This window comes from Dermacentor variabilis, chromosome 5, assembly GCF_050947875.1.
Source record: "Dermacentor variabilis isolate Ectoservices chromosome 5, ASM5094787v1, whole genome shotgun sequence".
In the NCBI taxonomy this organism is placed as follows: domain Eukaryota; kingdom Metazoa; phylum Arthropoda; class Arachnida; order Ixodida; family Ixodidae; genus Dermacentor; species Dermacentor variabilis.
The window spans coordinates 192,735,221-192,749,283 of record NC_134572.1 but is presented as its reverse complement, the minus strand read 5'-3'; the positions used below and the strand labels follow the sequence as shown (position 1 = coordinate 192,749,283).

General features: G+C 45.9%; 1 protein-coding gene across 3 annotated transcripts in view; it reads left to right on the top strand.

Annotated features, from left to right (window-relative positions):
- The window catches only part of LOC142583417 (cytoplasmic aconitate hydratase-like), a 244,026-nt gene that overhangs the window by 27,237 nt on the left and 202,726 nt on the right, over positions 1–14,063 (top strand). For all 3 annotated transcript variants that reach the window (XM_075693876.1, XM_075693874.1, XM_075693875.1), the window contains 2 exons: positions 5,129–5,198; positions 9,339–9,522. In XM_075693876.1, the coding sequence (XP_075549991.1) occupies positions 5,129–5,198; positions 9,339–9,522 (254 nt within the window). The remainder of the gene's footprint in view (positions 1–5,128; positions 5,199–9,338; positions 9,523–14,063) is intronic.

The following is a 14,063-nucleotide window of genomic DNA, read 5'->3' as shown; positions in this document are numbered from 1 at the left end:
AGCACTAAAGGTGCTGAAAATGGCACTGGGCCCTAAAACAATGTTGTCAGGCTGGCTCATCTGCTTGGTCGGTCTTTTTCCAAGTAAAGTGCAGTTTATTGATGCACTATCTGCAGGATTTGCCTCCTCTAGACGGCGTACTGGCCTTGGATGCAATGGCTTAACCAAGGGGGCCAATCCCGGTTATGGCAGTATAATCAGTATAAATGATGGCAGTATAAATGATGGCTACATGATGGGGGTCTCTGTGTCCTGCAGTCTTCACTGGCATGCAGGTAAATACTATGGTGCAAGACAGTGTGCAAAACACAACAATTAACATGGCAGTTATTTAACCGTTTCACGAAAGCTTTCCTTTTCAGATGCCAACATCATGTGGGTTGGATCCGCATAACTTTTTCATTTTAGTACTACAGCGTTCTTAGGACAAATATCTGAAATGTATATTCTGAAATCTCATTAGTTATTTCGTAGATCTTTCAATATTCTTTAATTCAAGTTCCCACAGAAGTGGTAGCTTAGAATTTTTTGTCTATTAATATATTTTTTTTGCAAATTATGTTTTTGGAAATGACAATTAGTTTTCTCCATTCATGAGGCTTCACTATCTGCTAAAGCAATGTTTGTGGCAACTAATTGTTTTGTTTTTATATTCCCTGAAAGGTGGTAATTTTCCCATGGCAGTGAAAAAGCTGGGCTTTTTAGTGATGCAACATGCATTTTATGGTATGGAGCAAATGAGGAAAGCCCATTGTCAAAGTGGCTTGTACGGTCTGCCAGAGCGGTACCATATGCATAATGGGACCCAGCTGTTGCCATTGAGTGATGGAAACTGTAGAGTAGGAAATTGTGTGATTCTACTCTGTGTGGGCAAAAAGGGTGACATATTGAGAGCACAGTTCTTGTGCTCTTCCTCCCTTACCTGTCGTGCTGTGGACTAACAATCATACAAGTTTATTGTTTCTTGTCTAGATATTTTATACAGCCCCCAAAAAACAACAATAAAAAAGGAGGAGAAGGGTTGACATTGGGTTGGGAACACATGGGAGAAATATCGCAACACATGATATTATTATTAATATGTTTTTTTCATGCAATAACAGTGGTGGCATGCTGTATAAGAAGGGCTCCGACTATTTTCTGGGCACTGGGCATCTTGCTTTGAGTATTTTTGCACAATCTGAAACCTATGAAAACCTTGCTGACATTTGCAGCGACAAGAGGACGAAGAGATTGGCCACCTAGTGAACCTTTCAATGATTTGGCTTTCTTTTTGTCCGTGCTTTGTCTAAGTGCCATTCTTTTGAAGTCTGAATCATGTTGCACCATCTAGCCCATGTTTTTGTCTTATTGACAAAACAACAGTTCCTGTGGTTGGGGCCACTAAGGCACATTGTGGCATTGCGCATAGTATTGTGTAAATTTAAGTTACTAAAAACACTTATAATGTATATGGGAGTGATGGAAGTGCTGCGCCAATCGCGCCAAACTGCTCCGTGAAGGAAATCCTGCTACATGCTGTGCAAAATTGTCGTTTATGGCAGGTATTGCACCAGGCCTGCACCGATCCGCACCTGCTCTGAATTGGGAACACATATTCTGCACGTGCGTGAAGGCGCCGTGCATCAAGCCACCCTTCTTCGCGACTCACCCTCGCATGCTTTCCATCCCAGCTACAGCATAGAGACCTAACCATGTTTGCAAATGGAAGGCACCGTCGACGTGTTCTTTAGTATTGTAGGGCCTATAGTGCCATTGCATAGGTTCTGCCCACATTCGGCGCCCCCGCTTGCGCTTTTGGGGGTGGCGGGGTTGAAGTGCCGAAGCCACGATTTCATTATAAGGTTATGAGGCACGCGGTAGTATGGAACTCCATACTAATTTTTACTACCTGTGCTTCTTTGACATGCACTCACTGCACGTTCTTGCATTTTGCACCCATCAATATATGACCGAACAAGATGGTAGGCATATCTCTCTGACTACCGCAATAATGACGACCGACAGCGCCTGCGATCCTGCCGCAGCTCGTCATAGTGCACTTATTTTCGACAACACAATTAATGTGGACTTAAATAAACTGGTTTTCTTGGTTTTGTCGGTGCCAATAGCAAACGAAAGGCAGTACATATACACCCAAGCCGCCCCACTGATCAGTGTTTGCTTTCTGTCTGCGAGACGAAATGTCGTCGGATCATTGCTGCTGATCATGCCAGTGGTTTAGTAATAGGCACTGCTTTCCGAAACACTCGCACATTTGATCTAATGTTCTATTAAGTACTACGTTATGCAAAAAACAAACTGCAGCAGGTTTTTGTGTCGCCGTGAGCGGCAATAGAAGTGATTGCCTGGGCTGGGTGATATGGGACTGGCGAGGTATTGGCCCTACGGTGATTCCGGTTGTGTATAGGCCCGCGTAATTCTAGCTGTTTGCCGCAGCCATGTGATCAACCCAACTCTGTACTAACTGTACATCTTACTTCGCTCGCGGAAATTCATAAACACATATTTATTATTTATTTTCATAAACAAATATAGAAATGTATATAAATATAAAAAACACATATAGGTGCGTTGATGACATACACACTGCAATTTATGTAGCTTTGACCGTGCTGCCTGTGTACGTCAATGTGTGATAGGCTATCTACACTGCAGGTGGCTCAATTCCTTGAGATGAAAATAAATTATTTATGAAATTCTTTACTGAAATGTAGAATTAATGGTAAATTAGGATTAAGTTTAGGCTTTTCTTCTTCTTCTTATATAACAACAATAAAAGGGAACAGGAAGTTGGAGAAGAAATACTTGCGTCTTAGTTAATACATATTCAGTGCAACGTTTCTGAAAGTACTAACTTATACAGAGCTTCCTCTTTGCACCAGAGCAGTAAGTTGGTGCTCTAAAGCATTCTTTTCTTGCTCCAAACTGCATTTTTTTTTTGCCCCGAAAGCTGCTCCAAAAGACCAAGTGCCGCTTACAACACCGATACGGTCAACAACCCCTATCATTTGGGTGTAGAAATCTGGAATTATATACCCAACTTTATCAAAAAACTTTCAGATATTGTACCATCATTAAAATGTACTTTAAAGCATACATATCAGATTACCTATGTTTGTTTTTTGCTTTAGAGTGCAATTCATGTCAACTTTTATGTTGTGGGCCCATAACTAGCCAGCTAAAGATCCAGATGATACTGTTAGCCATATCGTATAACACTGAATGCGGTCTGGGTGCAAGCTAGTTGGTACGGTACTTTCCTAGTGAAACAGCGCTAGAAAAACACGGACGGGTGAACGCCAGGACCCGACTGCCTTTTGTTGGCAGTCGGTGCCCATCCTTGTGTTCTTCTCTCACCCATGTTTTTCTGGTGCTGTTTTACTACGAATGCGTAATGCTAGCTGTGTTCCAATGCCTGCCGTAGACAGCAAAGTGGATGGCTAAGCAGACATCAGCCATATCAAGTTTCGTTCCAATTCTGAAAAAGCCGGCAAGGAGGACGGAGGCTGTCCAAACAAGATCGCGGCAGAGCAGAAGGCTTTCAAACTCAACAGGAAGGTTGTATGCACTCAGAAAAACTTAGTCACGCTTTCCTATGTGCTTAACATAATAAGCTATGTTGCGTTGTGTTGTGCAAAGAGCTAAAACACAGAGAAAATAGCGTGCACTGCAGATAAACAATACTAGCCTAAACATAGATTCCAGAATAACGGAACAATGATATTAGCTGTGGTTGGCCACCCATAGGCAAAGTGTAAAGAAAATTCAGTTTAACGGAATTCATTTTTGGGGGGAACTTCGGGTTAACGAAACTTGACCAAACCATAACTGCCCCCTGCATTATAGGTGTATGGAACAGGAAATGTTAGATAAGTAAGCAAGTTTAGTGGAGATGCCATAAATGGTGAAGAAAACCCAGTCCAATAGGCAGCTGCGGGAATTTTAATATAAATAAAAGATGTCAAGTTGTCGCTTTCTTTCCATCATTAAGACTTTGCCAGGCAAGTAATGATCTCTGGCAAGGAAGACAGCACTAATGAGTAGGTATAGGTACAGTCAGGTTGCCGCTCTTCATACACTGCCATTGATAAGAGACAATGCCCTTGTTATCTGCTCTGAGGAGGCAGTTAAAGATATTGGAAGTCCATAGGGAAGACGCGCTGCACTTTTCTTTTTTTTTTACACTATTTCACAAAGAGCAGCTGTTGTGCAGAAATGCACCCTTTGGTCAAAATGGTGCCAGCGCTGCCGGCGACTGCTGCACACCCCGTATCCCTGAAATTACGATTGCATTGCAGGTCAGCGCGCAGCTCTCGCCATCTAGGGGCACGCGGAAGTGCACAGCGTGCAAGAATTCGCCGATGCGCGGGCAGCATCGAGGCACCGTGTGCAAGTGCTTCTCTGATGTAACTTTTTCTTTTCAAAATTTTCGGCTGCCGAGTTGGGGGTACGACACTTATGTGACTCTGTACAGTACATATATTGCTATTCCAGTGAACGTTACTGTTTTGGACCAGGCAGCAACAGAGGCAGCTGAAAGTCTACAGTGCTCTTTTGAATGCGAGAACTGTGAGGAATTATTGCCAATTCTTTTACACATCAAGATAACTTCTCACAATAGAAGCTACATTATTAGAAGGGGGCCGCAGTAAAGTCTAATTTTTTATGTCAGAACACTCGGATGTTTTTCAAATAAAATGATTGTTGGTAATTTTTGCATCCTTCGCTTTAATAGAACCTGGGATAAATGGAACACATTTTTCTGTCCGTTCGAGTTCAGTTTAAGCGGAGTCGACTGTATTTGCTTTTCTGACCTTTTTCTTGTTGCCATGAGCTGGCATCATATCGCAGAGACTCCTTTCAGTCTGTTCCAGACGCTTTCATTACTCTGACTCGAAGCTTTCTTCTTAGCTGCCAATGTAGACTGTCTCCAATGCTGGTGAGATTTGGAACACACCTACTATGAAAGAATAAATTCCTTTTATGCAGTACACTGTGTGCCCTTATGAAACTCATCCAGTAGAACCCCCCCTCCCCCCCCCCCTCATTGCAATTGACTAGCATTGCAGTTTTGTGAGCTGTGATGAAGAAGTGAGCAAGGTACTAGTGTCCTTTGTCTTTGCAGGGCCGACGCTCTCCAGAAGAACCAAGACCTGGAGTTCGAACGCAACAAGGAGCGCTTCCTCTTTCTCAAGGTAGTATACTCATCTTGCACCTACCTTGCTGATATTTTTGCATTAGGCACAGTTCGCTTCAAAGGGGGCAATATAGAGAAAAATTGGTTAAATTCTTCTACAAAGTTGAGCTATTTGGCACGGCATTAGACCCGAACAACAGGATAGACACATGCAAACCTATGTGTCTCTATTATGTTGTCCGAAATCGATAATGTAACAGAATCTTGTCAGGTTGAGAGGCAGATTTATATTAGGAACAATAAACAGAATGCCGACCAAAATGGTGTCAAAGGAGTGTGAAGTTTTGGCTTCCACACAGAAGCCTCGTTCACTCATTGCCTTCTTCCCCAAAAATTTCGCAGTTTTGCCCGAATGGTGAAGCACCGATTGTGATAGCAAATTAATAGATGGTTGTACGAAGTAAGGATAGTAGTTTTATTGGCCGTATAAACTTGTAAACATTTGCTTACTAATGAAATTAACAATGATAGAATGTGTAAGCGTGACTCAATGAGGATGTAGAAAGAAACAGACACACGGAAACAGCGCTTCTTTCTATGTCCTTGCTTAGTCGTGCTTACTCATTCTATCATGCATTCAAACCAACTAGCCCATCAATGCTTTTTAACCCTTTCGCTGTCGGACCTTTCTGGCCGTGACGCACCCCCAGTGTTGGCTTGGTTTCAGGGAACAAGCATAACAGGGAATGAACATAGCAATTTATTTTTGATTATGATTGGTGTACAAATAACATAGTCAATGCAGTATGCACATTTCAGTGTTCTGCAGCTCTTGTTAGTAAACATCATCATCATCATCAGCCTGACTAACATCCGTTCAACATCCGAATCTGACGGTGCGGAACTCATCTCTTCCTCGCATGAGACGTTGTCCGAGTCCAAATCCGAGCTCGGCTCGTATTCTGAATCGGAAGAGCCACCGCTCCAATGAGCAGACAAAGGTCCCGCGCGCCTCAGTTATCCGAAAGTAACCGCGCGCAGGAAGGATGCACTTTCAGTCGCCAGCACAACGGAGAGAAATGGGACGTTGTGTGATCAAGAAGACAGAGGGAGATGGAAAAAGACTAAAACAAAGTTCGAAGGGCTTTACGTTTACTACTGCAAGTCGGAAGCGACGGTGCGGCGATAGAGCGAAAGCAGCAATCGAGTCACTCTTTTCGGTGAGGCAACGGCGCATGCGCCTGAACTTGACGCGCCGTAGCAAACATACCAACTGAAGAAAAATAAAAACCTTCAAACCATTGGAGATGGCAGAACAACCCTTGAACCCATAACTACACGCGCGCGACGCATGATCCAGCGAACGCGGAGCCACCGCGCCACTCAGCGAAGAGAAAGGGGGGAGTGGCAGTCGCACCGTACTCTTCAATACATGTACTAACACAGGTCGGGGCGAAAATACGAACTTGTAGAAAGAGTCAACAGATGGCGTGGCCAGTTTAGGAGCGCCAGCTTTGCGCTCAGGCTTGAAATTTTGAATGCACGATAGAGAACGTACCGGTACGTCAGTGACACTGTGGGGCGGAAGCGCGATGACGTTCCGGTACGGCCGTGACAGCGAAAGGGTTAACTAAACCAGCACAGTGTCACACGCGGACAGGTAAACGTGAACACATCTCGATAAGTGACAGCGCAAACTGTCTGTGCAAACGGTGGATTTGGGAATCACGGCAGCAGCTACGAGCCAATTGACCTCCGTGCATCTGCCGCTTCCACGTGAACGAAATGTCGAAAGCACAGTGCATATAAAGCTACTGGCACTGTGCATGCTCTGCAAACATTGTAGATTGTTTTCAAAATGAGGCTCGTGCAGGTGCGCACTTTGGCCATGTCACAGATTGCTTTCAAGATACACGAGCGCCGTCAACACATCCCTATGGTGTCTGCCAAAGGCGTCTACTACGGCATCTGCGATTCGCGTGACCAACGCCGTAGTAGACGCCACAATGTCTCCACTCTGTACGGAGCGGCAGGCGAGGAGGACATCGAGACACCCTGGCAGCCGCCGGAGAACGCCCCTCTTCTCTCGCCTGACCCCATTGCCTCGTGCGCCAAAGGAGAGAGCATGCATCCAGGCCGTGTTCCTCGCTCGCGCGCGCGAGGTTGAACTGCGTTTGATGGCTCACCCTCGCATGCTTTCACTCATACCGAACTTCACGGCGACAGCAACGCCGATGGCAGAAATGCGCCTGGAGCGTCCATATAATTGCTATCGCAATAATAGCCTTGTTGACGTTCTGGCTTCCACTCAGAAATCTTGCTCACTCATTACTTTGTTCCTAAAATGGCCTTGTTCACAAAACATAAACAAGGCTTCCATGTGTAAGCCGAAACCCCTTTGACAACACCATGCCAGTTGGCGTTCTATTTATTATGTTTTGAATATGTTGTGTTGTCTGTGTCTGATGCACTGGGAAAGCATTGATAGCCTTCTAAAATATCAAAAATGCTGCTCTTACTGTTCTTGCTTGGCAAGTCAGAGGGGATGCAAGAAAAATATAGGCAGTAATGCTGCCTCTGCACCACCTTGCCATGATGCCAACGGAGTCTGCTTGGGCCCAGTGAGTTTTTTTGTTGGTAAAGAAGTACTACAGTTGAACCCGACTATATTGAACCCGTTTGCATCTAAATATTCTGTATATCGAACAATTTCTGAGCACGGTATAGTCACAATGAGTATATACAGCAAAAATTACGCTTACATCGAACAAAAATACCAGTGGCTCCCGATATATCGAACGACAAGCGCCGGAAAAGTGCCTCCTGAAGTTGGCTTTCCCTCGCAGCGGCGAGGAAACCTGGCGGCACGGCTCCATCCAACCACTCTCCCGACTGTGACCGCGCTGCGTCGAGCAACCCATTGACACCCCCTGAAAAAATGATCGTGGTCCGCCTACAGCGCTTGCTCAGCTTGCTCAGACAGCCACTCGAAGGCTCTTGTGCCCTCGTCGTTCAAGATGGCACAAGTGTCAGTTGTCTCGCTGCTTTTCTGGTTCATTGTGGTTGCGCCTTGTGAGCCTTCTCTCGCAGTGTTGCCGTGATGAAGCAGCAGAACTTGCCTTTCGCCGTGAAGCTTGAAATCATAGATCGGGTTCAACGCGGTGAGAAGTCAGATGACCCCGCAGCGTGCAAGATTCCGAGAGCACTCTTGGCACGATCTTGAAGAATAAGGGAGAGATTAGGGCTAAGCGGACAAATTCGTGACCTGGTGCCCGTGGCGCCCGATGCGTACGCACGGCCATGTACAAGTGCTTCATCTGAAATTGCTTCAGATGTGCCGGCTTCCGCGTGCTGGTGGTGACTGAAAATTCCGATGAGTGTGACGAAGCCGTTCTCGGTGTTGCCGAAGTTTGGAGCGAGCTGTCAGAATTTCCGGAAGTCATTGAGGGGTCAACGGCCGACGAGTTTGTGAGTACAGATGATGGTGTTGTGACCATGGGAGAGCCCAAAGACGAAGACTACCTTGCCGACATCGTACCGAGCACAAGTGAAAGCGGGCACAATGAGGAAAGCAATGATGGTCGTTTGCCCACAACCTCCGAAGTGATTGGTGCACGCGCCCAAGTCTGGTGCTTCTGCGCGAATGTGGAAGGTTGTGGCCTTGTCTGCTGCAACTCTTTAGACAATATAGCAAAGTGAGTGTGTCGCAGGCAGCGAGATTGCTCAAGCAGATGAAAATACAGGGCTATTTTATGCGAAGCTATGCTAGTTTCATCAATAAAGCGATTTTATAAAGTTTATGTGCTTTTATGACATCCAATTTTTTAGCAGGCTTATATCGAATTTATGCCCTATATCGAACTGATAGGCATTTTTTTGCAAGTTTGATGTGGCCAGGTTCGACTGTACTTTGTATTTTGAAAGAGTGAAAGACTGAACTTAGCAAATTTTGAACACTATCAGGCACCACTCATCTCGAAGGTGGTGCAGCGCCTCTGTGAGAAATTTCTGGTGTGCATAATCGTGATGCTTAGCTTAAAAAGTCCTCTACAGCTGGTGCTCCTATTTGTGCAGCATGTCTTGAGCATGTTAAAGCAGTTGAAAAGGATTAGCTTACTGACAGCTTACTGCTTGTTTCTCCTGCCGACACAAATGGTTGTAGCCAGTGGCTGCATTTGCAATTTCTCTCTCTACCCAGTGGGGATCTCAGGCACTGCAGAACATGCGCATTGTGCCACCCGGTTCGGGAATTGTACATCAGGTGAACCTCGAGTTCCTGGGACGTGTTGTGTTCCACAGCGATGGCTGGCTGTACCCAGACAGCCTTGTGGGAGCCGATTCGCACACGACTATGATCAATGGCCTCGGTGTACTGGGATGGGGTGAGTGGTGACTCTGCACTGGTGCTGCTGCAGCGCACCAGCTGGAACAACTGCACGCTGGTCCTTGTCATTGCAACAGACCAAATATTGTAACGGTAGCACGAGCTACTCCTCTGGTCGTAGGTGAACCCCCGAGTTTATAGAAGTCACTCATAGAAATCTTCTTTGTGCTTTTTTTCACAAATGATAGGAAGATTCTGCACTTTGCATTTGCATTCATCAAGGTGAAACAGTGTAGGTGACAAAAGAGATGAAAAAGACAAGATAATGCGCACTGTCTTGCCTGTTTTACCTGTCTTTTCGTCTTCGCTGTTTTGCCATGTTGAACGAAATCAACTAGCGCAGATTCTCGGAACTCATTTGCATTTGCATTCATGTTTGTGCTGCCAGATGAAGGCATTGTGTTCATAACATCTCTGCCTCCCACTGGCCGCTGTTGCCACTGCACGGTTGTTAACTTCTGTCTTGTCACCCCTCCCCATCTCTGTGCCGCTTCACAAGTGTACCATAGAGCCCAACTATTTGGAAAAAAAAAAAAACTTATTATTTCATTGCATGCATGCACAAATGTACATGCACGGACAACAGCTGCATTTTGCATACTTGGGAGGAAGTGCACCATTGGTTTGAAGAAACATCTGCATTTATTGCACTTATTTTTTATTTTCCACTTAGTTTTTAATTTTGCACTTATCTTTTTTTATTATACAGGTGCAGTTGCTGACCGATAATTTGGACATGCTCAATTATTCACGCAGCTTCACAGCGCTGCCACTGGCTTCATAGATGTAATATTGTTATGGTGCAACCAACAGTGGCGCCAGTCAAAAGATGATTATTTGATGTGTAGAGGTGGAATGGGTCTCGACAGTCATCTTGTTTATGCTTTGTTGTCTCTCTTGTAAATATTGTAAATACATCTTTATATGTGACTTCTGCAAAATAACAGATTGTTGAGAGGGGCAGGGTACCCGTGATAAACAACACCAGAGCTCTGCAGTGGTGATCACCTCGGACTGGACAACACGACGGACGAAACAGGGAACCGACATGGCGCGGCCCACATCAATGCCTTCAACCCTGACAGTTGTGCTGGCTCAGCCACGGGATCCAGGAATGTTCTGGGGGCACCGACCACCTTGATGTGGAAGATTGGATTGCCACGTATGAGTGTATAAGCGCCCGCAACAAATGGGATCCAACAATTATGTTGGCTAACTTGATCTTCTACCTACAAGACACGGCGAAGGTGTGGTATGACAACTACGAGGAAGAGCTTCACGACTGGGAGATGTGCAAACAGAAGAAGCTGAGGGACTTGTTTGGCTGTCCCGCAAGGTGGAAGAGCTCCGCTAAGAAATAACTAGCAACTCGCACCCAGGCATCCACAGAATCACGTCTCTTACATCCAGGACGTGCTGGCTCTGTGCTGTAAGGCTGACAGCGATATGGCTGCGTCAGACATGGTTGGGCACGTACTGAAGGGGATCGCTGACAATGCCTTCAACCTGCTCATGTCCAAGAATTGTGAGACAGTACAGGACATCATAATAGAGTGTCAATGCTTTGAGCAGGCCAAGAGCCGCTGCATTTGCAACACCATTCGAATGTCTACCAAACATAGTTGTGACATCCTCTTGTGACGACAGGCTAGGAGTGCAGCAACCATCATCATCAGATGACCTGGTATGAATCACGCGGTGAGAACTTGAAGCCATGGCACCTGCAGCCCTTTTTCCCACCCCAGTGAGCCGGACAACTTGCCTACAGCACCATTTCTGCAGGCAATAGTCCGTGATGAACTCGCTAATCTTGGAGTTCATTCTGTAAGTGCTGTTGCCGTTTCACAGCTGTTTCATATTCCAGATGCATCAACTGGTCCGTGGTATTCTGCACGCTACCGAAATCCAGCCGAGTGGTGAATCGCAGATGATCAGCCAATATGTCTTGCCTGCTGGCGTGTCAGTCACGATGTGCGTACAGTGCAGTCCACTTATAACAATATCAAGAAGAACAAAAAATCTAATCGTTTAACCTATCATCGCTATATCTAGACTGCCATAAAAAAATTTTAAAAAGAAGCTGCCAAACATATCTTTGTAGCTCCAAAACCGAATTTTCCACCTACGATAAAAAAAATTGACGTAGAAAGAAATGTTTATTTATACACCCAAACATTGTGTCAAGCATTAGGCGTGCTGAAATAGTCAGAAATCTGCGCTTGCTTTCGAGTGCTGGAGGGTCGCGCTGCGCGGTAGTGGTGGCAGATGCGAACTTGTGTAGACAAACTTTTCGCCCCGTTTCGGTTAAGGGAAACTTGGCAAGGCAAATTGCTCAATTATTCTGCATGGAAAATGCCGCTCAAAAGAAAGAATTTCGATCATTATATCCAACATGCGGTGAATAAAATATCGTCATATATGCTTTTTTTTCTCATAGTCCTAATGCACAAGTTGATACTCTGAAGTCAACGCATTGTTATAACTGATATATTGTTATACCTGGTATCGTTATAAGTGGGCTGCACTGTACTGTCACATTTACCTATTGTAGTGGTCACATTGTAATAACCGTACTGTCTCCTCCCCTCTCCGACTGCCATTCACCAGTTATTATTGTCCCAAACAGAGCGAGCGTCGTTACCAGCTTCCATTGGTACTGCAACAGCCAAACAGTGACGCTTGTGCTCCTTGGAACTGTCCCTCGTCATCATTCCGATATCACCAGTCCCATTTGCCACCCGCTCGTTGTGCATTGTCCCTATCGCCACAGGCTCGTCGCCCACCATCCCCGACGTAGCCCCAATGCCTGTCTCCGGAAAACTAAGCGATGCAGCTCCCGGAGGTGACGCTGCATTGACGACTCGACCGCAAAACCCTCTGATCACTTTACTGACCAAACAGAACTTGATGGACATTTTAGTCGATGGCGTCAGTGTCCCAGGACTCATTGACACTGGCACGCGCATATCTGTGATGAGTGCCCAATTGCGCCGATGCCTGAACAACGTTCTCACACCCGCTGCATCATGCACCCTCTGCGTCGCCGACAGAGGCACGCTACCGTGCTTGATATGTGCACCGCTCGCGTTGGCATCGCGAGGCTCCTAACGACTGTTTTGTTTGCCGGTTTAGGACAATGTGCTTGCGACATTATACTCAGCTTAGAGTATTTGCTTGTCCCATTCAGCACTCTTTCATTGCGCGTCAAGTGTCATTTAGCTTGAACTGCCCCACGGCTGCTATAGTCCAGCAGTCACACAACCACGGTTATGCTGTCCTGAAGACATCCACCTGTCGCCTCAAGCCACTACGTACGTCACTCTACTGCCGTTCCCATCTGTTCCTGACAGTGTCTATGTACTACTATGTCCCACCGCTGACGTACTGCTTGAAAGAAATTTGGCTGTTCCCCATACTCTGCTGTTACAGGCCATCAGACTTTGCTCCCTCTCCTGAATTTTAACTGCTCGACTCAGATTCTTCCCAGAGTCATGTCTTTGGGTGACATCGTGTCTGTGAACGATTGTGCGATATCGGCTCTTGATGCCAAAATTCTGTCGCCCTCTACAGGAGCCTCCGATTCACCAACTCTCACAGACGAACTTAGCAAGATGATTGCGCCAGATCTTCTCCCGGCACAAGCTGCTGACCTCTGCCGTCTCTTGCAAACTTACCGCGACATTGTTTACTTTGACGGCCGCCCTTTAGCCCAGAGATCGGGGTTCACCCATCGTATTTACACCAGAGACGCCAATGCGATACCCCGCCAGCCGTACCGTGTTTCACAGTCTGGACAACAAGTGATACAACGAGAAGTCGATAAGATGTTGACTAAAGGCGTTATCGAGCCATCATGCAGTCCGTAGCCATCCCTGGTTGCCCTTGTCGAGAAGGACGGCACTTGGCACATTTGTGTGGATTACAGACACCTCAGCAAAATCACACGCAAGGATGTCTATCCCTTGCTACATATTGACGATGCTTTGGACTGCTTGCATGGAGCAGAGTACTTTTCATTGGTAGACTTCCGATCAGGCTATTGGCAAATCTCAGTAGATGACACAGACCATGAAAAAACTGCCTTCGTAACAACTGACGGCCTCTACCAATTCAAGGTTATGCCGTTTGGCCTTTGTAATGCCCGAATGATGCCCGAATAATGCCTGGACGAATGATGGACTCCTTACTTCGTGGCTATAAATGGTCCACATGTCTGTGTTATCTAGATGGTGTCATAGTCTTTTCACCAACTTTCACAAGCCATCTAATGCATCTATTGGCTTTTCTTGCTGTTTTTCAATGCGCTGGCCTACAATTGAAGTCATCCAAGTGCCACTTTGGATGTCGTCAAATTACCATTCTTGGCCATCTCGTCAGTGCCGTTGGCGTTCAACCCGACCCTTGCAAGATTTGCGCTGTCCAGAACTTTCCTGTTCCGTCTTCCACTGCAGATGTAAAAAGCTTTGTTGGGCTATGCTCGTATTTCCGTTGTTTACGAAGAATTCCGCCAAAACTGCTCGGCCACTCACCGACTTACTT